This window comes from Syngnathus acus, chromosome 13 (assembly GCF_901709675.1).
Source record: "Syngnathus acus chromosome 13, fSynAcu1.2, whole genome shotgun sequence".
Classification (NCBI taxonomy): Eukaryota; Metazoa; Chordata; class Actinopteri; order Syngnathiformes; family Syngnathidae; genus Syngnathus; species Syngnathus acus.
Genome location: NC_051098.1, coordinates 12,624,583 through 12,652,216, shown reverse-complemented (window position 1 = coordinate 12,652,216; position 27,634 = coordinate 12,624,583). Strand labels below are relative to the sequence as shown.

Sequence of the window (27,634 nt, the reverse complement as noted above, 5' to 3'; positions counted from 1 at the left end):
TACATTTCTATGATTCCATTCCATTTCCCCGCTCACATAATTAACATTTGGAAAGTGATATGTCTTGTTAGCTAAGTACGTATCGTATAACAAACCGCCATTTTTGGAATGCATGGTGAATATGAGGTATAACTGCAAAGATTAAAATGACATTTCTCATTTTTGTGCATATCTGGCTTTGTTTTGGTCACTTTTTTTTGTATTCAGCTCTTCAAACTGAACAGGTCACATTTAAATAGCACACGTTGCTATCCGAAGATAAAGAGCGAGTGTGAGACAATGTTGGAGGACCAAATCAAGAATTTCTTTTTGCAAAGTACCGAGAGAATCTTATTTCTATTTAGTCATTTAAGGATTGAAGACAAGTCTGAAATGACTGACTTCAACAAGTAGACGATAGTAATAATGTGACAGATGGCGTGCGCGTGGCAAATTGTTATTCTCTTCAACTTATATTATCACATATGATATAAAAAATAGATGTATATATACTTCACACTAAACCCTGGACGAGCCAAAAGTAAAAACAAAAACAAAGCCAACGAAACACGCACATACTAATACGGTGTTTCTTCTCTTTACTGACGAAATAAACGGTAGCAAAAAAATAAAAAAAGAAAGAAAAACACAACATGAAATTAAGATTGAACCCCAATTAAGGCCTCTGAAACAACAGATTTTTTTATGATTATTTTTTGTCTCATATTTCTTACATTTGCTCAGTTGTTTCAGCGACGAAGACTTTTTTTAAAAAAAAGTGTATTTGTGGTGTAAAATACCGATCCGGACGCAGTCAGCCAACATTTATGTTTTACTCTCGTTATATTGCAAAAAAAAAAAACAACCCTCCCCACCAAAAAACAAAACAAAAAGACAACATCTAGGAAACAACAAAAGGGAAGCGGACATTATTTTTTTTGTGCTGAACAAGATTTCCGGACTCAAGCAGCTGTTGTGTGATTGTAAAAACAAGCTACATCATCGTCGTCGTCGTCATGGGAGTAAAAAATAGTTGGATTTGTTAGGTTGCTTTACATTTTTCACCGACGTTTGAAGCCCAAGCCTTTTTTCGTCACCCTCCTCCACCACCGCCGCTGTACAAAAATAGGTTTTCTCCGCTCACGTTTTTTGCATCCTTCAACATTCCCCACATGAAAGAAAACAAAAGTGCTAAATGATGTTCCTGCAGATTATTATATTTGGGGGCGGGGGCTTAGTTATATGTCCATTCATGTGGTTCTCAAGCGCTCACTGTGCAAACTCACCAGGCCGGCAGGCAGGTACTGCAGATATTTTGCAAAAAAAAAATTACAAAAAAATACCTTCATACTGGACACGACTGCAAATATAAATAAGGGTTACAAAGAGTACTGGCAAGAAGTCCGGGATATTTGGCTTTGGCGGGTGAAATGCCAGGATGAGCCTAATGTGCACAACAGTGATTGTCAGTTCAGTTGTATTTAACTTTACCACGTTGTTTCCAAACATTTCTTTTGGTGCAGTCTTGATAATGTCAGTCATGATGGTGATAATTGGAGAATAAAGAAGAAAAAAAAAGTGACAACCACTGTTACTTTTACAGGTCAACTTAATTTGAGCTTTGGTCATTTCTGAATTCCCACTTGTTTAATTCAGTTTTACTTTTGAAAATTGACAACCGGTAAAATTTCCACTTGTACGACAGAAATTAGACTGTTGGATATTTTAAAATGAATATAAGACCTGTAAGACCTGAAGAGTGTCAGCTACACTGAGATGTACTTTCGTACTGACAAGTTTGAAATTTAAAACTTCAATTGAAGTAACTTGTAACGTTTTGGTGTATTTTACGTTCATCTCGTTATTTCACCCAACAGCCCTAATTTTTGGAGGAGTAATGTACATACTCTGAGTGGGGGGAGCAAAAGTATGAGAAAGGGAAAAAACCCCAAAAAGAACTGAAGAAAAGAATAAAGCTGTAATAACCGTGGTGCCCTGGCGGCAGCGCTCATTTGATGACAAAGTACTGGATGACAAACGCGATGAGGATGGCAATGATGGCGAACACCATGAGCAGCAAGAAGGCGCACTGCTCGTCCGTCAGGCTGCGGCCGGCCCGGCCCGACGTCGAGGAGGAAGTGGACCTGGAGGAGGAGGAAGAAGAAGTGGGGGAGGATGCCGAGGCGAGGTTGTCGCCCCCCCGCTGCACGGCGAGCGTCACGGTGGGGCTGTAGGGCCCGCTCAGCTCCAGCGCGTCCTGGCACTGGCGGATGGCGCACACGCGGAAGCGGTAGTCGCTGTTGGGGTGGAGGTGCTGCACCGTGAAGCAGGTGGCGCCACCTTTGTACGCCTGCCCGGAAAAACGACCAGTTAGCGCTTATTTGATCTCATCGGGCGCCGCGCTGACATTAGCCGAACGTCACGGAGAAAAACGGCCTTTGCATCAAGGACAATTGAGCGAGATGAATGCGAGGAGGAGCCTGCGCACCTGCTTGAAATCAGAGTTTCCCATCATGAACTGCAAAGTGTAGACGATCGGGTCGCCTTTCATGGGCGACAGCGCCTCCCAGATGACCTCGCACGAACCGTCATCCACTCGCTCCACCTTGGGGGCTAAACACGCAACAGATGCTCAGCGAGTTTGGAAAAGTCGCATTCGACACGCTTGAAAGAAGAGTACGAGAGAAAAACTCCTACCTTTGAGCGGGGCCGGGGGGGAGCGCGGGGTGGTGAAGGTGTAAACAGCAGAGTAGGGCCCCGAGCCCGCCTCGTTCAAGGCCTGGATGCGGAACGCGTAGGAGGTAGACTCATTTAGCCTCTGCACTTTGTGGGTGTGGCATGTTCCTTCATACAAGGAGATAAATCTGCAACGTGCACAAAGAGCATGAAAATGGCTGCTTGGGTGCCCGTGGTGTGAAAATAACCAACCAAAAGAAAACAGGAAAGGACCGCAACGCTACAAACCTGCCACTCTTGTCGCCCATCTGCAGCCGATACTGGAGGGCGTCTGAGGCGGCGGCTTTGCCCGGACCGTCGCCCCACTTGAGCCTGAGAGTGTGGTGACTGAAGGCGGTGCACTCCAGGCGGGGCGGCTGGGGGGGCAAGGGTTTGGTCTTCAACTTAAAGGTGTGACTAAAGGGCCCTGCGCCCAAGCTGTTAAGCGCCTGGATTCGGATCCTGGAACATTAAAAGTACAGGTTCAGAAATGATTATGCTAATATAACAAATAATTATATGGCCGGCCGGCCAAACTGCGCCCCCACCTGTAGCTGGTGTCGGGCTGCAGGTGCTGGATGACGTGCTTCGTGACGGGGCCGACCGAGACGGGCTGGCGTTCACCAAGGTCGATCAAGTAGGATGTGATCTCCGAGCCGTGGTCGCGGGGGGGTTCCCAGCAGATCCCCACACAGGTGGAAGGCGAGTACAGAGGCGGCGGCTGGACGCATTCGTCCTCATCTTCCTCTTCCTCCTCCACCTCCTCCGCCTCTTCCACCTCCTCAGGAGCGCCAAACCTGATGAGGTCAGACTCCTTCATGCCGCAGATGTTGCTGACGGCAGCGGGGACCGAGCAGGGGGTCAAGCACAAGACCGCCTCGCTGAAAGGGCCCAAGCCTGCCACATTCAAAGCCTGGGAAGACGCGAGACCACATTTGTCCACAAGATGGCGGTACCACTTAAGGGAAGCACTTGACATGACACCTGAAGAGCTCTCAGGGCACAATATCTTGTCGAAGCCACTTAATGTCACGTGTGTGTGCTCTCCCTTGTACCTGCACTCTGCAGAAGTAGTTGGTGGCAGGCAGGAGCCCCTTCATCTCGTGGCTGAGCGCCGCGCCACTGTAGCACACCTGCATGCTGCCCTCCGCTGCCCCCCACTCCAGACGAAAGTCGGTCACCGGAGCCCCATTGCAAGGTGGGGCCTGGGAGGGGGGGAAAAGGATATTCATCGGTCATCATATCGGACGCAAGCGCCACAAACACGTTTGAGCCGATTTGTGTCGCCTTACCTCCCAGCTGACGACAACGCAGCTGGGTGACTTGCACGTGATGGAAGGAGCCTTGCACTGCTCGGGGGCTCCGGGGCCGGTGGTGACGTCATAGCGCTCGGACAGCGGCCCAAACTGGACAATCAATAAGAAGAAGAATCATTAGACATCTGATTTAACAGAGGAATGAACCTGTTTGTACGAGTATGCTTTTCTTTCTCACCCCCGCCTTGTTTCCCGCCTTGAGCCTGAAGCCGTAGGTCCTGCCGGGGATCAAACCTCCCACCGAGCAGTCCAGCTCGGGACCCTGGTAAACCTCCCTGCTCTCCTCCGACTGCGGCCCGCTCAGCTCCACACTGTAGCACGACACTGGGCTGCCGCCGTCCACTGGTGGCGCAGCTGCAAAAATGACACTTACTTGAGCACAACTGTTTTTTTTGTATCTTTTTTTAATTGGAAAGCATCTAATTCCAGGGTCGAAGTGCGGCGGCCATCAAAGTGCCATTTGAAGTCGAACCAAAGTGTGGATTTGAAAAAAAATAAAACCCTTATTCCTCCCTGAGAGCGCCTTCAAATCCTTTTCAGGAGTTATTATTACGCAACAAGTGAATCTCGTCCACACTTTTACAGTTTGGACTTGATGAGTCCATGAATCAACGTTTGATATAGGCTAGCATTTGGGCTGCATCGATGCTATTACATCTTGGCGATGAAAAGCGTCACTCTCCACTTCACTTCTATTGATCACTGAGCGCGGAGCTAGCGTAGCGCCTGGCGCTTGCTGTTAACACTTGGGCACATTCGTCAACATGAAAAAGGTTGAAACCTTTGATAGTTTCCATTAAACCTGTAAAAGTCGCTTTTACCTTCTCTCTGCTCCGCTCCACAAGCTCATAATAACGTTACTAGAGCCGAATGCAATTTATGAAGAAAGTGCACAATACCCCGCCGCCCAAGGCAGCAAAATCAAATGACTCACCCCAGCGTAGTTGCACTTCACGCGCTTTGGGCTTGCCAACCAGCCGCGGGGGTTGGCAGGGTCCCGGGGGTACTGCGGGAGTCTGGACCTGCAGGGTCTCCGACAGCTTGCGGAGGAAAACCATCAACAATTTGATTACAAGAACCTTCAAAATGCCAAACCAGCTTTTTCAGCACTCTCGGAGCAAATGCGGCTTCAGGTAACAAATACAATCCTTAAATGTAATTCTTCCCCACTTCCACCCAGACAAAATGTAAGCGTGATGTCACCCCGCTTTGCCACCGTGAGTCATCTTTGCTTGCGAGGCCACTCATGAATAAATGCACACGCACGCTAACGGCCGACGCACAAATTAACGAAGAGCATCTGCGGAGGAGACTAATTAGGGAAAAACATCCTGGGAGGGTTGATCAATTAGCAGACTCTGGTCTTGACGGGGAAGAGTCGTCGCACTACTCAACAAAAACAGGCCACACGAATGGGCATTTTCATTATGCTGGTTTCTTTGAAATAGATTGAATGCTAATGCAGACGACGCGTTCCTGCCATTTTCTATCAAATCAAATCGTGTTTCAATTTGTTGCTTCCTTCTGCTGCCTGTTAGGCCTTGCCTCAGAAATGCACTCGATTCCACTCTGACCATCAATCGCTGGTAAAACATCGAGTGCGCGTTTTCAGGCTTGCTCTGAATATCCAGAGTCGAGCGTACACATATACGTATTGACAAAAAGCTGCCAGGCGGCTTAAGACGGATTCAAATAACCCTGCCTTTAAGTGGAAGCTACAAGCATCCAAAACTAATAACTTGCTCGTCGAGGCCTTTTCCTTGCCGTGCCTTGGTCCAAATAAAGCAGCCAGGCAAAGCCGTGAGAGTGAAAATGCGTGCGTTTATGAATGACTCACCGGGCTCTGCCCCCCCTCGCTCATGCAGTACACTCTCGCCTGGTAGGAGCAGCCGGGCCTGAGGCCGTCGCACACATGCTCCATGGCCGGGCCCGAATAGACCAGCTCCCACGACAGACCTGAGCATCCATCAGAAGAGATAGAAAATTTCAATTAGACTGCGACAGACTCCAAAAAAAAAATGCAGCTTTTATTTCACTCACCGCTTAAACCCTCCGATATCTCCACAACATACTTGGTGATGTCGGCGCCGCCATTTTCTTTTGGAGGTTCTAAAAGAAAACAAGAAAAATGAAAGTCGTGCGACCGGGTCCGCGTTTTGCAAAGCTTTGCTGTACCCCAGGCCAACTTGAAGCTGTTGGGCAGAACTTTGCCCTTGATGACAGGCTTGGAGGGATAGCTGGGTTTGTCTGGATTGGTGATGAACTCCACCACGGGGCTGGGGTTACTCTTGCCCTCAGAGTTGTACGCTGCCACCTGGAAAGGACAGCAGCAAGGGAAGTCGGGCATCAAGACAAAGACACAAATCTGCTAATCCCGCTGAGTGCGTCTCATCCCGCTTAGCATCCGGCAGCTGGATGATTCTGGGAAGGAAGCTCAAATTTTTAATCCAATTTTCCATTGGTGATTATTTTGTGAATATTGTGAGGAGAGCTAAGGTTTATTTTCAAGTTCCTTAATGTCATATGACATATTTCTATTCATTCACCATTTGCCTCAAACATACATAGCTTACCATAGTAATAACAACATGCACTTGTTATTCAAACAAGTCGGCCCGAGTGAGTAGAAAGCGTTAAACTGAAATGACGTGCTTATGCTAACAAGGAGCGCAACAATGCACTCCACTTCCTGGGACGCTAATAAAAAAAACACGGTGACAAGCTGGTGATGAGCAGCAGGATGCTACCCTTGAGGCAGAACCATGGAGAGTCATGGCAGAACCGCCATGACTCACAAAGATGCTGCGGGCCTCAGCAGCTTTCGTGCCCAGGGCTTAGAGCCTTAGACGGAAAAAAAAAAAAAAATCCACACACACACACTGTCACTTTTCTCAGTCATTCTCCCCACACACACACACACATGCTTCCAATAAGGCATCACCAGAGTTGCACAGATGCCCCTTACCCGGAACTTGTACTTGGTGCTCCTGTGGAGGTTCCTGACCATGCAGGAGAGCTCATCGCCGTCGTAGCTGGGCTGAAAACCGTAACCCTGGGGACCAGGAAAAGACAGCCGTCAGAAGCAGCAGAGTCGTTCAAGACGACATCGACCGTTAGTTAGATAAAAGATATAAGATGTGCGACGGGAGGGAAGGAGCCGTCTCCGTGTGTGTGTGGTTCCAGGAGGCTGCTCCGAGCTGTAAATGTCATGTGAATTTATAACAAAACAACTTCACTTTAGTGACCGTGGTAAATATATTGCTTGAATGGTGGACAGAGTCAATAGAATTTTTTTTACTTGCCTATTTCAATCGTTTGGATTGTGACTATACCTAGCAGAGCAGAAGACACATGACAGCTTTGCTAAATATAGCCAAGAACTGACTGCATTGTCGAAAACGTCATCGTACCGAGCCTTCCTCCTCCATCTCCAGGATGTAGCAGACGTTGTCTTCTTTGGGCGAGCTGCTGGGCCGCTGCCACTTGACACACAGCCAGGTGACGGCGGCCATCTCCAGCTCCGGAGGGAAGGGCGGCGATGGCACGCTGCACGAGGTGAAAAGCTCCACAGAGTCGCTGAACTCGCTGGGCGAAGAAAGAGCGAGGAGAAAGGCGGGAAGGAGGCGGGAACGGTCAGGATAGACGTAGCGCACACGGGAAACAAAATTGGCCTCAGCGGTGCTGTGAGCTCATAAAGGATGTAGACCTACCTGACGCCCATGTCATTTTTGGCCGCAAGACGGAAGGAGTATCTGGAGGCTGGTGAAAGCTTGCTGACTCTGTACTGCTTCTGAGGTCCATAGTAGCACTGCTCATAGACGCCAGTGCCCTTCCCCTACATAGCAAAATATAAGCAAGCAGGAGGTGAGCAGGCTGCAGCTCAACGGCAACATTAATGGACAAAATGTCCAAAAAAAACAATCAAAATCCAACCAAGCCTTTGAAGCAGCTCATTCAGAAACATGATTACCTCATCCCATTGAAGAATATAGTTGTGGACCTTTGAACCGTTGTCACATGGAGCCTAAAGAAGAAGAAGGAAAAAGAATAAAACAAACATGAAGATGTGAGACAGTATGCAGTGTGGACAACAGTGTGTCAGTCAGTCAAGATGCATCCAGCTGTGTGCACGTTTTTCTGCTTTTTTTTTTTTAATTAACCCACCAAACGTTTGCTGACGACGCATGCTTGTTTTTGCAAAGCCTGTAAAAGCCGCACACTTGTGAACGCACACATATCAAAGTCTTTGACACACATACAACAACGCCTCGTCCGCACACACCCGGGAGGCCATCTTTTTTTTACAAGCGCTGCTTTTTCCCGCTGGCGAAATGAGAGCGTTAATTACACAGGAACGATACGGAAGAGGGGGGCCTCCGCCGCAACAACCGGGCGAGATGGTTGCTGTTGCTCCACGCTGTTCACTTCCTCCTATAAACTATATCTATATACATTGTCGCCAGCCTTGTGCGCGGCCCATTTAACAAGCTACATTGAGGGAGCGTGTGTATTTGCATTTCATAAATACAATAATAGCAATTTCACAAGAAGACTGAATTTGGAGCTCGGCATCACTTGTTTGGATTTCACAAAGGTACCTTCCACTGGAGTACGAGAGAGTTCTTGGTCCCGCTGGCCTTCTTGGGAGCATTGGGAGGTTCCGGCTCACAGCTTAGCGTGGTGAAGCTCACCGCCTCCGACGGACATCCTTGTAAACAGTTACACATGGCCTGGACCCTGAAAGGGAGGGGGGGGGGGGGACACACACACACCCAAACACGGGTTAGCCCAAATCCATCTGCCATCTTTAAGGGCCGTGTTAGTGCTGACCTGACGTGATAGTCTGTTGCTGGTCGAAGGTTCTCTAAAGTTGCACTTAGTTCCTCACCGCTGCAATGGAAGGAAAACAAATTAGTGTATTAGTGCGTGTGTAAAGGACATTTTGCACGGTCCGTATAAAAGCTGTTCGAAGTGACTTCAAGCAGTGCGTAATATTCAGGCCGTACATTACTTTGTGAGTCATGTGTTAACGTCACTCACCAGTACATGGTGTTGTACTTCCCGTCCTTGCCACTGAATGAGACAGACACCTCATAGCTGAGGGTCCCCACAGGGGTGCTATCGTCCTCCGATTTGGGTGCGCTCCAGCTCGCCTCCACCGCCCGGGCCTGGATGTCCGTCACCTGCCACATGTACACGGACCAGAAGCGCTATCAGCGATAATGTGCTATCCGGCGAGCCGGCAGGTGTGTCAACAACGTCTTTTCCGAGCATTTACAGCTCGATGAGCTTCATACACAAGTGTGCAAGTGAGTAACGCAGTCTACGGATTCTAATGATGACTCGAGGCCACCTTTCCGAGCAGAATTGAATAGTCACAAGATTAAATTGGGTCTCTTTTGAGGAGGCTTATAAATAACCTGTGCTCCACCAAGAAAGTATATATATCAGGTCAGGCCCCTTGGCCTCCCAGGGGGGCCCACCTTACTCCATTACACCCCACTGTTTCGCATCACGGTCCTTTGACCAAACCTGCGTGGCTGCAAAAAAAGAAAAAAAAAGAGCCCTTTTCCCATTTAAGCTCTTTGTATCCGGCCTTAGACTTCACGGTTTACCCGGCCGCTTTGAAATGGACTCCCTTTTGCGCCGTTTACAAGGAGCTCAGAGGATTGTACTGCACATTTTACGAGGTCAAAGAAATTCTATTTCGGTGCTAATCCTCGATTCAGAGCAGCCATTTTCTCCTTTTATTTCTGTTGCCCCCCCAGACTCTGAAATTTCCTGAAAATAAATATCATAGATCATATGCTACTGGTCACAGTTTCAAACTACAATACAAACCAAAACAGCTACAAATACGCAGATTTCATCACCGTCCCGACATACTTTGTCGATACACACAAGTACCGACATTTTCACGCCTTTCTCTTGACAGGAAACCCCATTCCGGCTCAGCTCGACACATGGGCGAGCGGAAAATCCCCACGAGCGTGCTCGTCAGCAGCTCTGACATTACATTAGCCGGGCGTCAGCGGGAATTCATCACCGGTGTTAATAGGACGTTTAATGACGCCACGCGTTTGCATCATTAGCCATCTCTCTCTCGCTGATGGTCACATAAAAACATGCAAATCCAAGCAAATTGGGCGCAAAGAAAAACACGAGATAATAGACGGGCCCATACGAACCACGGGTTTACTGATGGTGCTCAGCAGCGCTTGCAAGGCCTGTGCTGCTGGATCCAACTCTGAGGAGACAAAAGAATTATAAAAATTCAATACATTTGGCAGCTGACAAGACGATTGTGTCATTTCACGGATGGGCCGAAACTCCACAGAGCCAAATGTCTGTACACCAAAGTCAATGTTTTTCCTTTAACCTTGTACAAAAATAAGCGGGCCAAGAGGCAATTTAACGGTAATGATTAATGAGCGCGCAATCAAGAAAAATGTTGGCCGTCTTGCTGCTCGCACCGCTAATGAGGCTCTATTTTCGGCGCCTAAACACAACAAACTCCCAAACATCCGCAAACACCACTGTCAAATGTAAACCTTCCGAACCGCTTCCTCTTTCATCAGTGGTCGGAAGGAACCGAGTACAAAGTCACTTGGGTGTTTTTTTTTTTTTTTTGAAGATCATTTTTTCCTGTCTTTTGACACACTGACCTTTCGCCTCTCCGTTTTTGCCGCGGCCCGCATGCTTGTCGAGCTCCGCCTCGGGTCCTTTGCCTCCCACGCCGTTGTGGACGTCGGACGCGTTGGGGCTGCTGCAGGTCTTCTGGGGTGAAGGGGGAGGGCTGTCCTTCACCTGCCCTCCTCCGCCGCCACCTCCCTGACGGTCCTTCAGTTTCTTCTGGAGGCGCTCGTACGTTTTGCTTGTTCTGTCATCTCTGTGGACAAATGCTGGGCGTCCGTGTTGGCTGTGGGAATCTGCAGAGACTGATTTGAAAGAAAGAAAGAAAGAAAAAAAGGAGGCAGTCAACATTTTCAACAATGTTTCTAAATTCAAAACATGAAAACTGGGAGCCAACCATTAGTGTACTGAATCATAATCAAATTGAAACCTATTGTCAAGTGAATCACATCATAACGCAACTGAAGAATCGTATCGTAATTGTACCGAATCGTATTTTAATCCGAGGGAATCGTATCGCCATTGGACTGAATCACATCTCAATCTGAGTGTGTTGTATCATAATTGAATTGAATCAGATTGTATCACATTATAAATGGAACCCTATCTTCGCAATCAATTGTAACTTTATTGTACTTTGTCGTATCGTATTTGGAGCAAATCGTTTGTGGCAACTGGAGAGAAATTGGATCATACGTGTAGTGATTCGAGTGAATTGTAGCGTTATGTGGCGGAGATGCAAAGCCACATCCGGCTGCCGTCTCACCCTGCTCTGAGTAGATGTGAGCCGGATGATACTGGGAGATGTATTGCGAGCTCATGTCGCCCACCATGCCCGTGTACAGCTGAGGGGGCGGGGGCATCATGGCCGGGTGCGGGATAAAGGCAGGAAGGTGGGCGTGGGGGGGCGGCGGTGCATGGTGGAGAGGAGAATGGCCGCCTGGGTGGAACTCGGGTTGCTGTGGCAACACCAGGACCCGCCGCACTCCGTTCTCCTCAATGATCTGAAAGAAACCAACACTCGTTTTGTGTGTTCCAACTCATGATGCAGAAATATTGCTGGTTTGAGGACATAATTGAGCTTGTCTGTATTCATCGTCTTTAAAAAATAAAAAAAATAAAAGAAAAAAAATCAGCATATACCAAACCACATTTCAGCTAACGTTAACAAACATTTCCCACGGCACACTTGACTTGAACTCTCACTGCACCAGTGGTTGGGAATCACCGATCAATTACAAGGTGCTTACCTGTGAAATGTATCCAGGAGGCACATAGATTGGAGGCACTGAACCGTTTGGAGACATCATGGGAACCTGAGCAGGACCTACAGAAAGGGGGAAATAAAAGCAACTTCAAGGACTTTGACAAACACAGGCTGTTAGGATCCTGAACTCGCTCCCCCTCTCTGCGTAGCGTCCTGTTCTTTGCGCTATGCTTACTGTCTGCTGTATGCACACTGGCTCGGTTCTGCTCCTCTTATTTATTGGGTTATTGGTTTATTATTTATTCATCGCTCATTTTATTTATTGTTATTATTTTTTATTTATTATTTATTGTTTGTGCCTTCTTGTTTTTATTTTGTGTCGTCTGCTTGTATGTCTCGTCACCGTGGGATAGAGGAAACGGAATTTCGGTTTCTTTGTGTGTCTTGACATATGAAGGGATTGACAATAAAGCTGACTTTGACTTTGACTTTGCTTACATAAGAAGATTCATAAAGGAAAGTCAGAGGGCTTTTTTTTTTTAATAAATGCTTTTGTTATTATGCTAAAGGATTTTAGATTCTTGGCTAGCATTAGCGCTATTGTATACTGCTGAACCTAAATAAGACTGGATGCGTGAACCCAAGTCAAACAGCAGAACTGAACCACCTCAACTGTTTTCAAAAGGTGCTCCAACCCTCGTGTGTGTGTGTGTGTGCGTTAGTGCAAAGCGACTGACAGCAAGAACAAAGCAGCGCAACTGAATCGTCGTGACGGGCCTCCACAAAAATTTGATTGTTAATTTCTTGTAAGTGAGCATATTCACAAATGTTTTGGGGGAGAGGAAATGCCTCTTTAGTCCTTCTGTATTTCTTTCGTGACGCAGAAAAGCCAAAGATAGATACATTTTTTTTCTCTTCACACAATTCCTGGCAAAAATGCAAACGGACCACTTAAGCAAAGTGCTGAGGAAACGACATCCTTCCCTGCATGGCCGTGGCCCGAGAGACAGCTCAGCAGAAAGCCGAGTCGGGGAGGAAAACCTCAGTGCCGAGTCACGCAGAAGAACACAAACACTCACGACCCGAGTTCCACGTCTCATGTCCAGCACATACTGACCTTGTGGCCACCTGCTTACGTGAGACCTTCTCCTCATTTTTCTTGGAACTGGCATACTTCACGGCGCAAATGGGCAACCAAACTGGCCCCGGAGGTCCAGAGGCTTGCCTTTAAAACATCATCGCCAAGCCTCAGCACCGCCTCCCCCTCTTTGATGAGCCGAGTGTCCGTGATCAGACGCTAACCTTAAGAAGGTTGTATGGTTTCAGATGAGGGACATTTCAATTGGACGGATTACGTCAAAATCAAATCCAAACCTGCAAAAGGCTTTGTAAGCCCTTTCCTTCCAAATATGAATGTTAAACGGCGCCGCACCAGATTATGCCTTGAAGGTATGAAGGCTAAGAAGTGTAATCTGACAAGACGGGTGGGGACGAGCTGTGTGCTAAGACAGTCAGAGTAAAAGGTTATAAAAAAAAATCTCTACGAGGGCACTGACTCAGCCCTCATCGACATCACATGACAAAACCATGAGTTTTTTTTTCCCCCCCCACTACTTAATGATGCTCTGTGGTGCACTTGCCCGTGGATGAGAACATTCTAATTCGCTGATGCTGAGTAACAGAATGTACAATTTATGACAAATGTTGCTCTGTGAGTGCAAAATGGCGGCTTAATGGGAGTTTGTTGGCATTTGCTTAAGGTAACAAACACGGTGGGAGGAGATGGTGGGAGGTGCTTGTTTTGCATCAGTCTGACGCACAAACCTCTGACAGAGATCAGATAGAACGGACCACCCACTCCTCCCCTTCCCGTCTTCCCCTCCCCCTAAATCAACTGGAACATTGGCTGTGCTGACGTGGCTGCGGAGTGCCAGGCTTCCAGCAAGAGGCGGAATCAAAACCATCAGTCCTCCTCCACAAAAGTGCGAGCCAAGACGGGTCACCGTTTGACCCGTGGGAGACCGGTTCGGAAATTCACGTCCGAAAGCGTCCCCTCCTGACTTGCGGGTGTGAGCCAGGTCCAGATAGAGCCATTCTTAACAGCTGATTTCTAAAACACTTTCCTTCTAATCCTCATGGGCTTGATAGAAGGTATCGACCGGGATTCTTGAGAAATCAAGAGAGCCTTTATCAAAGCCACAATTGAACTGATTGTGGTGACGCGCCGTATCACGAGGCTAACTACAGGACTCAATAAAAAAAAAAAAAAAAAAGAACGACTAATTGCGAGTAAGCACTTCCTTCTTTGAATCGTAATCACGGCAGACATAATCGCAGCTAAAGCAAAAAGCAAGAACCGTCCCCCGATGATCAACTCATTCAGTCATTTCCAAACCGGACTCACCCTTTTCGAGCATTTGACTGACATTATTAGAATTGATTTAGCTGACATTGACGACGACGCAATCGGCTGTATATGAAAAGAAAAGAAAAAAAAAAAATCCCTCCACACAAAAGGTAGTACGGAACGTGTCGAAAGGCAGCTTTTTGTCTCGGCTATTTCATAGAGGCTCCTGCAGTGGATGACGTTAACGGTAACCTTCATGCTTGCGCGTATTGCCGTGCGGGAGCATTCTAAGCCAGACAGCGAGCGTTGCGCTACAATGCGATGCGAGGAGGGCCGTCGCCGCGGGGACCAGGGTTGATTTTGCCCTCCTACTTGTTTGTTGTTGATGTTTATAAGCCCACGCAAAAAATAAAGTGGACACTCCTGCTTGACTAAACTTAGATGTGAAGACATGCTGGGTTTCTTGGCCCTTTCTGCCTCCCCCTCGCACTGATGGACGCAGCAGTGGGAGAATGAGTCACGAGCTCAGTCATCCTTAGAGCTACTCGCCATGGAAGCTGTGAATGAACGCCAGCGTCTCCTTGAAATCAAAGGCGGGGGAGGCGGCGAGTACGCCAAACAACGGATTAATGCGGCTAATGCCGTGTTTGCGGGGTCAATTACGCCAACCGTACGCGACGGGTCGAGCTCGTGAGAGGTGTTCTTACAGTTGTGCTTTCATCTAAAATGGCCATGGCCATGACGGCCCAGGCCGTCTTACGCAACACAAACGCTGAGCGAGCTGCATCGAGACATGAGGCTCGGCCAGCGTGGGTTGGTTTTCGTGTTTTTTTTTTTTGTCATAATGAAAATGGTGACTTTCTGATTGGTAAAGTATCAGGTACTCCCTAAGGATATGATATGGAATTATAACGACGCAAAAAAAAAAAAACAGGCCCACAGAAAGAAAATAACTATGGTGTTCTGGACACTGAGTACTATATGTAGCACACTAGGTGCCTTTGTGCCTCATGACGTCTTGTCAGCTAAAATGTCAACTCGGTGTCAGGGCTGGGAAGAAAAGTTGGCAGCGTACAATACTGATGAGCTGAATTTCTTTTACTTTCAATATTTATCGTGGTGGAGGCAGTGTTACTCGTCGACTGTTATTTTTGTCGTGACAAATCCTGGCACAATGGGTCGTATTTATTTTCTTTGTTTCTATTCATTTGTAAGCTTTGTGAAAGCGGGTGATGTGGGTTCAGGGTCTGGCTCAAAAGGAAGGCCTCAAACAATGAACCGAATCGCAGTTTGGAGTAATTGTGCGGCAAGAGCAGCTGCAAGTTGACTCAACCAGACGAGACCTTAATTGACATGCTGCTACATCTCATCAAAATGCAAAAACGGCAGACGGCACGGCGGCGGTAGATATGCCGAGGCCTAGGATGATGCAGATTAGGGTGAGGTGGGGGTGATGTCTGTTACGCAACCAGTGGAAAGGTGGAAAAAAAGTCACCTGCAAGTATTTTGCAGGGTTGAGATTAAAAACCGCAAAAGAGATCAGACAAAATTGCCTGACACAAACAAAACATGGATTTGTTCTTTCCACATTTAACTGGCAATCAGAGCAGCTACTTAACATACACACTCCCCAAAATAATATATTTTATTATATTATTCATATTATTTTATAATAATATATTTTTATTTTTCAAAATTCTAATTTAGAGTTATCAAATGTCAACCGGAAAGAAAAAAAAAGATCACACCATGGATTCTAAAGGCTCGGGCCGCTATCAGACACTCAACTGTATACGGCTGGCTGATCTCTGCCAGCCACCGGGGGGCGGCTTCAAAACACTCCGACAGAAAAACAGACTCATCGCATCTGCAGCGCCATCAGGACCCACACCGAGTGTCTCTCCGCTTTGGCACCAACACAAACACACACAAGTGGGTAAAACCAGGACACGGACGCCGCACATCTGTATCGAGCTCTACGGGACCAGCCGTGAACAGACAAGGCATCAATCCAAATGGTGCGAAAGACAGTTCGATCAACAAGATGCTCCGAGGAAAGCTATCAGCACAAACAACTCATCTGTCAGCACATTGATTTGACAGCTGATCTGTGCTTTCACACGGGTCGATTCATCGAGTAATTGTGACACCTGGAGAATAAAGTAGGCCGCAGTCTAACGCGGCGCCGTTGTCCAACTTTCGGTCTTTGCGCACACACAAATACTAGTGGGGAGTCTAAACTCCCAAAAGACAAATCTCAATAGATGGGGGGGGTGTTGTACGATTCGAGGACTGTACGTTCTAAAAATAATTCCGTTTGGATCAAAATCGATTTCCCGACTCGCATCAACTTGAGTATCGACGTGCGGTTTTAGTAAGTATTTTATCACGCAACTCTGGCGAGGACACGCCAAACAAACCAACCAAACAGGAGCGCACGCGCACACACACGCGCGCGCGCACTCTCCTCTTGTGCCTTCCTGCGACGCAAGCGGTGAGTCATCCTTCTATTCGCGTCACAGAGATGAGTGCACCCTGTGACAGACCAGTTAGTAGCAGCCACACTGATCTACAATAGTCACCTCTTTCGTTCTTTTTTTTTTTTCCCCCTCTGACAGAGACACTATGTACGCTCATCCCCTATTAGGCCGCTTTATGTGTCTCGCGAGGGGCGGCGGCGGGGGCACCGGCGCACTCGGGCATGAAGTGGAGAGAAGAGAGGCTCGGATTGGGTTTTTTTTTTTTAATCCCTTCCACCACCAGATCATTTTAGATCACTGCTTCAAGATCTTCGTCATCCAAACCCGGCACGCCTGTGGCCTCCTGTATGGGCTTTTTAGTCTCGTCTTTATTCCTTTGTGTGGCAAGGTATAGGCGAAAAAGAAATGACGTTGTCAGTCAACAATGAGATCAGAGGCACCGATGTGCAAAAGCTGGTGCAGAAGCTCGCAGTGTATGATTTCATCACCTGATATGTTTCCAATCCATCTTAGCAGGGGTGGGCCAAATATGGTTCGCATACTGCGCACATTCTCTCAGACACTCAGGCACCTTTTCTTTTATGCTCTCAAAGTCTAGCGCCCCTTAAAGGCCAAACATCATATTGCAGGTTTTGAACCGATTAACGTCTTTCGTGCTCGCCCGCTGAGGGTGCATTCAATCGTGAGCACAGTAGTCTGATGACATTCGTTTTATTGGATGGATTAAATATAGAATGCAAATGTTCACGCTTCTTTTAAGACGCCGGTTCGATGAACCGCGCACACGTCAGCGGCGACGACCAGTGTGGCGAGTTAATTTCATATTTCAAATGTACCGGAATTAGGTCACTTCAAAAGTTTAAGATCATCGTTACAGATACACGGGGAAGTTGCTTACCTGTGATACACTGGAACTGACCATCCTCTCGTCGAATAGTGAAGGCCTCACCTGGGTTTACCTGCACCAGGATTACCTGCCAAAGAAGAAAACCATTCAGCAAAATAGCAAATAAATACACAGCGGCTCAACTCTTGCCAGGGCTAACAAGGGAGGACTTGTTTGACGTCCAAAAAAACCAGGCCATTTGCTTGTACAAGCGAGTCTTAAGAGTAGCGGGCAGAAGTTCCCTCCACAGCATAAAGTGGAAAAGAAAATTAGATGTACCTTGCCTTACACGACTTTAATAGTGCCGTTGTTGTGTCGAATTTGTGAAAGGCCGAAAAGCTGGAGCGGGTTACATTGCGTGCGAGCCTCTTGGGGCGAGTTGTGGCCTACAGCAGCTCGTTGCGAGTGTGTTCCCGGCCAGCCGCTAACACGCGATCAATCGTCCACATTCATTGGCCACGTACGACACTGAGCCTACTAGGTCCCGCCTTTTAAAGCCAGAAACATTCAAAGTCACAGATATTACAAAAGATGGCGACCTCTAGTGGACAATAACAATGCCTGCAACCTTACATTTTATTGCGTCCAAACGCAAAATCAATTTGACCCGGTGACTTGACTCATCAATGGGATGATCGGTGGAATCATTCATTTAAAACTCTCACAGCTGCAAAACACTTTCATATCATCAACCTTATGCGAATAGAGTATGACCAGATGATTCTGTTTAGGTTTGAGGGGAGCTGAAATCTATCCCAGTTGGCTTCAGAAACTCCACCGCGGATTGGTCGCCACCGAGCATACACAGACAGACGCCCATTCAGCGCTGTCAGGCGAGTAAAGCACGACACCGCGGGGCCTTCACAAACAATAACAAAGCTTAATTCGCTTTTCACCGCCACCTCCGGCACAGACAAATAACAGAGCAATAAATCCTATTTAAACTCAAACTATCCCACATAAAAACCCTCGCCGGGTCGTCACTCTCTCCACTTTGAAAGTCCCCGAAGGAACGCAAGCAGCTTAGATTTGTTTGGGTTACCTCGCTCTTGTGGAAGACGTTGTCATAGAACCGACAGTCGCCCAGCACGGGGCTCGGGCAGCGGTTCTCGTGCCGCTCGGGAATCATCAGCACCTCCATCGCCAACATGGCTTTCCATTCATGTGCTCGGCAGCGACGGGGGAACGAGTCCTTTGACTGCCACACGCATCCACGCGCACACAGACCGACTCGTAGCTTCACACACACACGCACGTCAGCGAGGAGGAGGAGAAGGAGGGGGGGCTTAAAGGGGCGGTGGGCGAGTGGCTTGGGGAGGTCTAATTGAGTCAAAGTGGGCCGGCGGCCCGACGTACACAAAAAAACAACAACTGCTACTTACTGTCGCCCGCATCGCTTTTTCCTCATCCAGGCGTTGCTTTTTGGCGCAGGCGAGAGAGTGAAAAAAAAATAAAAACAAAAAAACTGCACCGGGGGTCCCCTAGCTGCAACCGATCCCGGTGACACTTGTAGCAACTCTCTCAGTGTGCAACATCCAGGAGGAGGCGAGCGGCGCTTTGGGAGCAAAAGAGGGTTTGGCTTTCACAAGAGGAGTGGCGTAAATCTCGGTGTCGCTAAGACCTGGCGCTTCAGTCTGTCTCCTGCCTCCCTGCCGTCCGTATCACAGCAACCCCCTTCAACAAATAAGCACTCGCCCGCGGCGGACCCTCAGACAATGGCTGGGAAACCTTATCAGCGTGTTTAGGGGGGGGACGTTCGAGGCCGGATTAACTCGTGTGAAGATGCCCTGCCTCTGCTTGCGTGCCAGCACACTTGAAGCCCAGCTGTGCCGGCTAATAGGCATCATTTCAAAAGCGCAAACTGTAACAATACAGGGTTTTTTTGGGGTTAATAAATCCACCACAACAGCGACAACAACAGCGTGAAGGAAAACGAGCGGCTCCCGAGGCTGACTTATAAATGACTGCACAGGCTCTCTCTCTCTCTCCCTCCATCCCTCCCACGCCCTAAAAAAAAAAAAACCTCCAATATTTTTGTGTGACACTTCATTTTGGCCACAATAACGCGGAGCTTGAAATTTCAGAATCGGAAGGCCTCGGAAGTCAAGCGCAGTCAGGGAGGGGACGGATCGATCAACTTTGGATGTGAATGTAATGGCGGCACTTGAATGAGACGGCACGTCGAGCGTTACATTCAAGCGAGCTTCTGTGTAGCGACATCTGCCCTCGTTCATCCTGAACGCATCGTTCCTTAAAGCGGCAGGCAGGAGTAGCGCGTGCCAAGTTGACACACACACACACTGCTCGCTCACCAAGGCTGCCGGCCCCACGAGTGGCTCATTCACAAATCTAAAAGCAATCCTGCTGTTTATTTCACTTCATGTGAAGTGATTAAAGCCGGATTTAATGGAATTAAACCAAAATAGTCACCGCGCTACATTGAGGAGCATCCGAGCACAATGAGCTTAATGGCGTCAGATGACTTGGAGTGGGGGGGGGGGGGGGGGGGGCGTAATTAATTTTGTTAGCAGCGATGTATTAATATGCGCTTACACTTGAACACAAATCGAATTAGGGAAGTGTTCCACCTGTCTGGTTTCAAACTCGTTCTGTCACCTCAAGCTAAGAAGGAGGCAAAAGTGGATCGGCTAGTGTCCCCAAAGTTTTGATTCTTGGTGTCTGCTCAGTAATTACAAAGCCATTTAAGAACTGAGCACCGTTGCATGATTTTGACAGACTCGGAAAAGGTAGAGTGAAAGAGAGAGCGAGAAACTGCAGAGGTTACTCGTCACGCAGATGGCTGAGCAGTGATGGGCGCTAGCTTCCTGCTCTCATTTTCGGGCTGTTATAATTATCTTAGGGGGAGCAGATGCGCGATGACTCGTCGGAACAATACGGTGCGCAGGCTTCCAAAACGACAAACACGATGACCCGAGAATGAATACCGCGACGCCGCTTGCTTTGGCATTTTAAATTGCGGACAAAGCTACAAGCGGCAATGACGGTCGCTCGCATTGCCGGTTTTCACGGCGGACTCTTGAAATGAGCATCAAACGATATGCTCCCTCCCCTCCCAAAAAAAGCTTGCTAATTTAGCAAAGGTCACTGATCGGGGCTTATTTGAGCAAATTGTTGAAATATGAAACATAATTTGACCCTTTTGAGTCAAAATGGACAACCTCCTGTTTATATTTTTTGTGTGTGTGCGCATCTGCATTGTTTCCTATCGTTCAGCGAAATAACGTTTAATGTTTTTTCTGGCCGTGCATGGACACATTCACATTCTGGAACACCCAAGTAAACAATCAAAAATATGATTAAGTCCAAAAGTCAAATGTAACTGCTATTTTTTAGAACTTGTCACAATCCTTAACCGGGTTTTTATGTCATCGCAGCACGCTGCCAACTGACAAAGACAAAAACTAGAGTAGCTTGTGATAACGACAAATTCCCCTTACCTGTATTTCCTTACTCCGATTGGACGCATAAGTATCGCTTGGCACACGCTGGTGATTTTTAAGCATTGACAACCAATCGTTGGTGTAACTAACAACACCCAACAATTCTTCTAAATACGGCCACGGATGGTGAATATCCTCCAGAACGATTACGCTATTGTCAGTGATGCTCCCCGGGTCACCGTCCTCCATGTTGCTCGGTGCTGTCCCTCTTTCTCAGCTCTATATTTTTTTTTTAAATCACGTCATGACTTACAGAGGTTGTACAAAGTAATGAGGGCATTTTGACAAAGTCACGAGTAGAAAAGGACAGATATCCGTGTTCAGATGTAGGAGCAAGAACACTTAGGTCGAGATATCTGAACAATCTACTCAAGTAGAGTCCATGTGTACTCTTGATACGTCCTAGCAATGCTACAACACGCTGCTTGGCGAGAGTGACACGGATACGATTTACAACCACCGCTGCATAATTTCATGGCTCAGGGCGCTGACGTGTCGCTGCCGCCTGTGACTCAGAGTTCAGGTTTCTCACTATTTGTTCCTCTTTAATTGTTTACCGTGTGGCGCTGAGACAACGGCAGCTGGACGACAGGAAGCAAGCCAAATGCCACGGCTGAGGTAAGGGGGGGGGTGACGCTCGGGGTTTAAAAAAAAAATAAAAGTCCCGCCGGGCTCGGAACAAACCAGCAACAGTCTCGCGCGTGTGTGTGACGATTGATGATTGAAAAAGCTTTCATCGTGTCTAGAAAACGTCGCATGATTGGATAACGTAGGAAAGGAAAGGAGGACTCTTCCCAAGATGCCCTATGAAGCTTGAGATTAAAGATATTATTAGTAACAAACCACGGAGGAGATCGAGCCATCACGAGCGTAGGGATGTCAAAGTGTGTCAGGCGGAATCACCCGGTTTAATGCGATGTCGTTAGACAAAACAGACTTGTTATTAACATTGGCCTAAAAGGACAGTGATGCACGTTTGCGGTTTGCTTTCATTCAATTCACATCGTCATGTTTTGGATCTTGTGGCACTGAAACCCGTTTATTTGAATGAGGGAGGGCGGGTTGCAATTAGTAACAAAAGAAGAACAAAAGGAAAACATTTGTTCCATCTCAGTCACCGCCGATTACTTTTGACACTTGTGTCTTTGGCTTTCCCCTGAAAGAATACGTGATGGAGGAAAATGTCTCGGCTCTGGCCTGGGAAAGGGAGCGTCCCCAAAACAGTGCTGAGTCACACCTCCTCAAAAAAGGTGACAAATACAAAAACCTCTTTGTATTAATTGCCATTTCCACATCAACCAAAGCAATCCTGCTTCCTTTTTCCATAACGGCCCAGTCCGACTCACACACTCACATTCTCTTCTCTCTCTCTTGCTGACGCACACACTTTCACTCACACACACGCTTTACTTTCTCAAACACGCACACACACACGCTGCCTCTCTCTCACACACAGCAAATTGATCGGCAGTGCACCAGACGACATGTTTGCGGCTTCACAAGCACACGGGCACCTTGTCCACTCCCGTCTGGCCCTCGTCGCAGTTCAGAGGGAGGTCTCGCTCGTTTTTGGTAACATGAGCCCACACGGGGTCGTGAGCCTCAGCTCAGACCACACACACACATTCATACCTATGCACTGCCTGTTTCATGGATCAACTTATTGGTATTAATTAGTCGAGCAAACGCAAGGCTGGCAATTTCATTAACTATCAGCGTATGTCCAAGATGTTTTGACAAATAATGTCAAGCAAATATCTTTGCTTCTGCTTCCCGTGATCTCAGTTTTGCTTTTGAATTTGTCTTCACCAAAATGCTAATTGTGACTCGCAAATTGCAGCACAAATTTGCTCATTTCTTGGCACGGATGTAACGAGAAGCTGTAGGCGCAACGGTTCGAAAACATGGCCAACTGCACTCCATCAACTAAATCCACGAGCCATTAGCTAGGTTTAAAAATTTACAGACAGAGAATCATGTGTTGCCACTTTTACTGGCAACTGCAGGAAGACCTTTCAGGGATGGGCGGGGGGGGTACAGTTAATGGACGGAAGCAGTGAATCACGCTGTAAACAAAGTGATCTCTAATCATCTCAGGTAATGACCCCGTGACAGCGGCTCACAAGAACTGCTCCAGTCGAGCGCAAATTTGCAGCAGCCCAGACTGGATGCGGGTGAAAGGAGGAGGAAGTGTCCTTGCAGCTTGTCAAACTAAAAGGTCAGCGACGGTGGGGAGAGTGGTGGAAGGGTTGGGGGGAGGGGGGTTCAGCCGTCACTGATTTTCACCGTCACAACAGCCCTGGCCGGCTTTGTCAAGACCAAACCACTCCTCGGGGTCCAGTACACACCTGAGACCGCTCCCAAAAGACAGAATGTGATGGCTGTTTTTTTTTTTCCCCCAATATCTTTTCAAATATCTGCAACTGATGACAGAAATTCTCCCAGGCCACTGTTTGTGGAATTAAGTAAAAAAAAAAAAAAAAAAGGTCTTTTGTTTATCATACTGTAAATCATTGATTGAAAGATCGACGCATCTGGGGGAGAAGCCCATCTGTATATTGAGACAAACAGAGCCGTGTTATCAGATACGTGTTATTACGCCACATTTCAGTGCCCTTCATGCACACGCAAATTGGCCCGAACAGGAGGCGCGGCAATGACGTCAAGCGGGAAGGTAGAGTCGTATTTTTATTCCTCTCACTGGCTGGCATAAAATGCTAAGCACACGGATGCGTGACGCGCGCAGGTAATCGGGCGACCGCTTATTTTTCGCCGTCAACAAGGCAACCGAATTCCGTGCGATCACCCCCGCGGCTCGGCATGACGCTTTTTTTTTTTTTTTTTTTTCTTTCCACTGTGGAAAATGACAGGACGGCTGGAAGGCCATGTGAACCGTGGCTAATATTAGAGAGTCTTATCTGAACAAATTGCACAAGATGGAAGAGACGATGGAAAAAGGCAGGAGGCTACGAGAGCTGCGGGCTATTTGGCAAGTCGCAGAAATCAAAGCGCTCCAAAAAACAGCCCTCACATCACGGCCACTCTGTCTCACTTACACCGACATTAAATAATTGCTCCATTACACAATGGCTACTCGGGGAGCTGTGCTTGCTATCACACGCACATCTGCTTCTCAAGAAATTCGTCATCAAAACCGGTTGAGGTGTTTCAAGTTAGTAACGACTGCGTGTTTTGAGGATCTGAAACAATTGGCCGAGCGCTTCGGGTTTCACGAGGCGACAAATGGAGCGGCTCTCATCTGATTATATGAGATGATGATACGACTTCAATATCAGACTTGTGTGATGAAGCTTCATCTAATCGAAAGAATTCCCAGCCCGATAAACTCAATTACTATGCATACCGAAGACCCGTTTTGGAATAAAGCACGCTTATTGACGCATTTCCTCATATTGCAGAACGTGTCGACCGCTTCAGTAAATCAGCGCAGCACCTCAAACGGGCTTCTTGCGTGCACTCTCCAGAACTTCCATTGACAACTCGGGCTGAAGTCCGTTATACAAAGGAAAGATGAAAAGTGCGATACGGGAACCCCTCCGCAACTGCGTGAGCGTACCTGCTGGGGGCCCTCCCCGTTGACCATGGCTGGAGGCGGTGGTGACGCCAGGAGGGGGAGTTCAGGGCTGAGAAGCTGGCTGGACTCCAGAGGTGGGGTGTGGTCTGCCATGTCTCCCTCATTCACACCACTAGAGGGGGTCGCCTGCAACAAAGGGGCAGCTTTTACTTTGGGCGAACTTGCTGCTGGCCCATACACGACCCAACTTTGAATTTTAGTGTCAACACAAATTGCGAAAAACAGAGCAGCAGATTACTCACCCTGTAAAATGTACCTAAAGAAATGTACACGTGCTATACTGAGAGAGATTATATAGCGGCTCAAGCCCGGTAAAGTGGAGTAATTGAATCGAAGCTAATCAAACGTGATCCATTCTATAAAATAAGTGGGCTTTCAGTGGAGAACAGATGATGTGTAACTTATCCCAAAAATGCCAGTAGGCCGCAAGCGAGATGTATCGTATGTCCTTGAACCTAATTACAGCGCCGTACGCCTGCGCTGCTAAAGCTCACAGTGATCTGGCTTATCTGTTAGCTTTAGCCCCTCCCCATCTTAAGCTGAAACAACAAGGCCGGCTGCGTTTACAATGCGACGGTCAATGAACTGAAGTACGAGGGGTGAACGGGCGCGGCACGCAGAGCGTCTCTTTAGCCCAGATGCCCTCGGGCAGCTGGTCGGCGGACTTGCCGACCTTACGCAACAGTCCCAAAATCAATACAACAACTGACGCCTAACGTGGGCATTTTGACATGCTTTGACATTGCTGCCGGGGTAAATAGCAACCAAGCCGTGTATGTTGTTTCGCGAGAACGCTTCAGTACAGTGGTGCCTTGGGATATGAGGTTATTTGTTCTGTGCTAATGCTGGAAAAATCAAAACACACGTTTCTAATCATCTTTACCCAATGAAATGAATGGAAATGCCTGATCTCTCCTAGACTGCATAAAAATAAATAAATCATAAAAACAGCACTAAAATATTCATGTGTATAAACATACAGTAATCACATAAATAGCTTGGAATGCATTTTGTGTCAGTTCAACAATGAATCTTTTCAAATGTGTGACAAGGAATATTAGTCATTCTTCAAAGAGGATAAACAATATGTGGCTAAGTTGTATTTTGTCTGTCTCCAAGTGGTGCTCCACCATTTGTGTTCAAACATTAATTGCTTTAAGGTTATTACAATGCAAACCCAATGTTATTCATTAGCCTGTCTATGCCATGTTGCATTGTTTGTTAGCATTAAGCTAAGTAGATGGCATCCATAGCATATGTACAGCCAAAGCAACACTTTTGAGGCGGTTGTAAGAACAATTAGACATCGAGCACAAGCCCCAGTATAGCCTGGCAACCATCAGGAATTTCCCAGAAGATTCCTTAACGGACAATCGATTCCAAAATATTGTAGACTTGCAGTTTAGTCTGTTACACGTGTTTAAACACGTTTGTATTGTTGCACAAGCATTTTTCAGTCAAGAAGCCAAAATATTCAAATTATGACTTAATATATGAACCCCTAATGGAATTTGAAAAATATTTTAAAAAATTAAAACAGTATTGGTTGCAATAGTGACAAATTCTGAAGCAAGGTGAATATGGTTAGCAAACAAACAAAACAAAAACACTTAATCATTAGTCAAACATTAATCTCAGAATTATCAGACTATCGATCTCAAAATACCGTGAATTGTTTTTCTCAAGTGTGGCTCGAGTGACCCTCCCATCTTTTTTGTTGTTGCAATTTCTATTTCACATCCCTGTTTCATTTTAACCAATATTCTTTTCGCTGTCGTGCTTCTATACCAACAACAACTACTACTAAGCCCTGTGATTATTCTAGCTACAGGTGTCATAATATTATTAGCAGGCTGCGGGAGCCATTAGCAGGTGCAAACCGTTTCAAAACGTCACTTTATTTCCGAATGCTTCTTTAAACGATGACTCATATCGAACAAGGGAAGCAAATTTATGTTTTATCAAAATAGAGCCGCTAATGTTACTCACTCAATCAGACGCTATTGGACGACAAGCAATGCACCGCACACAAATTTGTCGCCTTTTTTTTCTCTCCTTCAGTCGTCCACGTCAGCGGGCTGCGAAGAGGAGCAGCTTCCCCCTAGGTGCGAGCCCCCCACACCACCTGGAAGAAAGGAAAAACCCAACAGTTATGCAAGTGTTAGCTTGCCATGACAAAACAACAACAAGCCAAAAAAGAGAGCATGCTAACGTTAGCCGCCTGATGCTACGTTGCTAATAGTGAGCGAGACGAAGCTTGTTTTTTTTGTTTTGTTTTTAAACCATCTTCTCCCTTTTTTGGCCTCAAAGGGCTTCCGAGAGGAGACGAAAAACGGTTTAATAGGGTCAAAGCTTACCTATGTGTTCTGTTCTATCGAGATAACTTTGCTTCCCAGGCTGGTCCTCCTTGCATAAAATGCAGGAATTTCGCCATCGCTTACCGTCCGACTGTTTGCGCATGCGCAGAACAGGAAATCATGGCGAAGCTCCAATTTATAGAAAGTAAATTGAAGCCTTTTCGACTCCGTTCAAAAAGAGTTGAACGTTCAAATTGCGCCATTCATTTCCGCTCGATTATTATTCCGGCGTTTTACATGCTAGTTTTTCCTGGAAGATCATTTTGTGGACGTGTAGACTGGTCTGTGGTGACAAGTGTAGTGCGAATGAAACTGGGCTGGGGAAAAACCTTTTACGTCAATGGGAATCCCAGCCAGTCGACAATTCAACGAAACCGACATTGATTAAAGTACATGCAGAAAGTACACATCAAAAGACAGATTTCCCCCTTCTGTTTTGTTTCGTTTTCATATGACGTGAAAGCGCCAAATCATGAGAACATATGCGAACTTTGTACGTGTCATCATTTTAGCAATGCATTTCAACGTTATCCCAAAAATGCATATTAAGGTAAAAGAACATGTATATTTTAAAAAAGTGACAGAGAATTCTTATTTACTGTATGCAGCATTATGGTTGTAGCGCCACCTGCTGGAAAGTAACTAGACCCCAGGGCTA

The 27,634-nt window shown here is 47.0% G+C and overlaps 1 protein-coding gene and 1 long non-coding RNA gene across 5 annotated transcripts; one reads left to right on the top strand and one right to left on the bottom strand.

Moving 5' to 3' along the window:
- Positions 1-191: 191 nt before the first annotated feature.
- Positions 192-27,095, bottom strand: fndc3a (fibronectin type III domain containing 3A). Of its 4 annotated transcripts, XM_037267244.1 has the most exons (27): positions 26,977-27,095; positions 26,609-26,744; positions 24,602-24,745; positions 17,576-17,651; positions 11,894-11,970; positions 11,410-11,647; positions 10,676-10,948; positions 10,199-10,257; positions 9,051-9,193; positions 8,841-8,900; positions 8,609-8,747; positions 7,981-8,034; positions 7,721-7,845; positions 7,421-7,595; positions 6,976-7,062; positions 6,186-6,324; positions 6,051-6,119; positions 5,848-5,966; positions 4,945-5,050; positions 4,189-4,364; positions 3,987-4,100; positions 3,750-3,899; positions 3,243-3,607; positions 2,944-3,156; positions 2,677-2,843; positions 2,468-2,592; positions 192-2,329 (listed from the first exon to the last, which is right to left on the bottom strand). In XM_037267244.1, exons 3-27 carry the CDS (start codon positions 24,710-24,712, stop codon positions 1,988-1,990), a joined length of 3,702 nt encoding a protein of 1,233 aa, XP_037123139.1. In that variant the 5' UTR covers positions 24,713-24,745; positions 26,609-26,744; positions 26,977-27,095; the 3' UTR covers positions 192-1,987. The 4 variants fall into 4 exon arrangements, with proteins under 4 accessions (XP_037123139.1, XP_037123137.1, XP_037123138.1 ...); XM_037267242.1 differs by lacking the exons at positions 24,602-24,745; positions 26,609-26,744; positions 26,977-27,095 and adding an exon at positions 18,606-18,766 and having other exon boundaries at positions 192-1,283; positions 1,966-2,329; XM_037267243.1 differs by lacking the exons at positions 24,602-24,745; positions 26,609-26,744; positions 26,977-27,095 and adding an exon at positions 18,606-18,766 and having other exon boundaries at positions 192-1,282; positions 1,974-2,329.
- Positions 21,063-24,605, top strand: LOC119132195. Its single transcript, XR_005099806.1, has 3 exons — positions 21,063-21,642; positions 23,122-23,242; positions 24,444-24,605. It is a non-coding gene; the product is annotated as an uncharacterized LOC119132195 (long non-coding RNA).
- Positions 27,096-27,634: the final 539 nt, after the last annotated feature.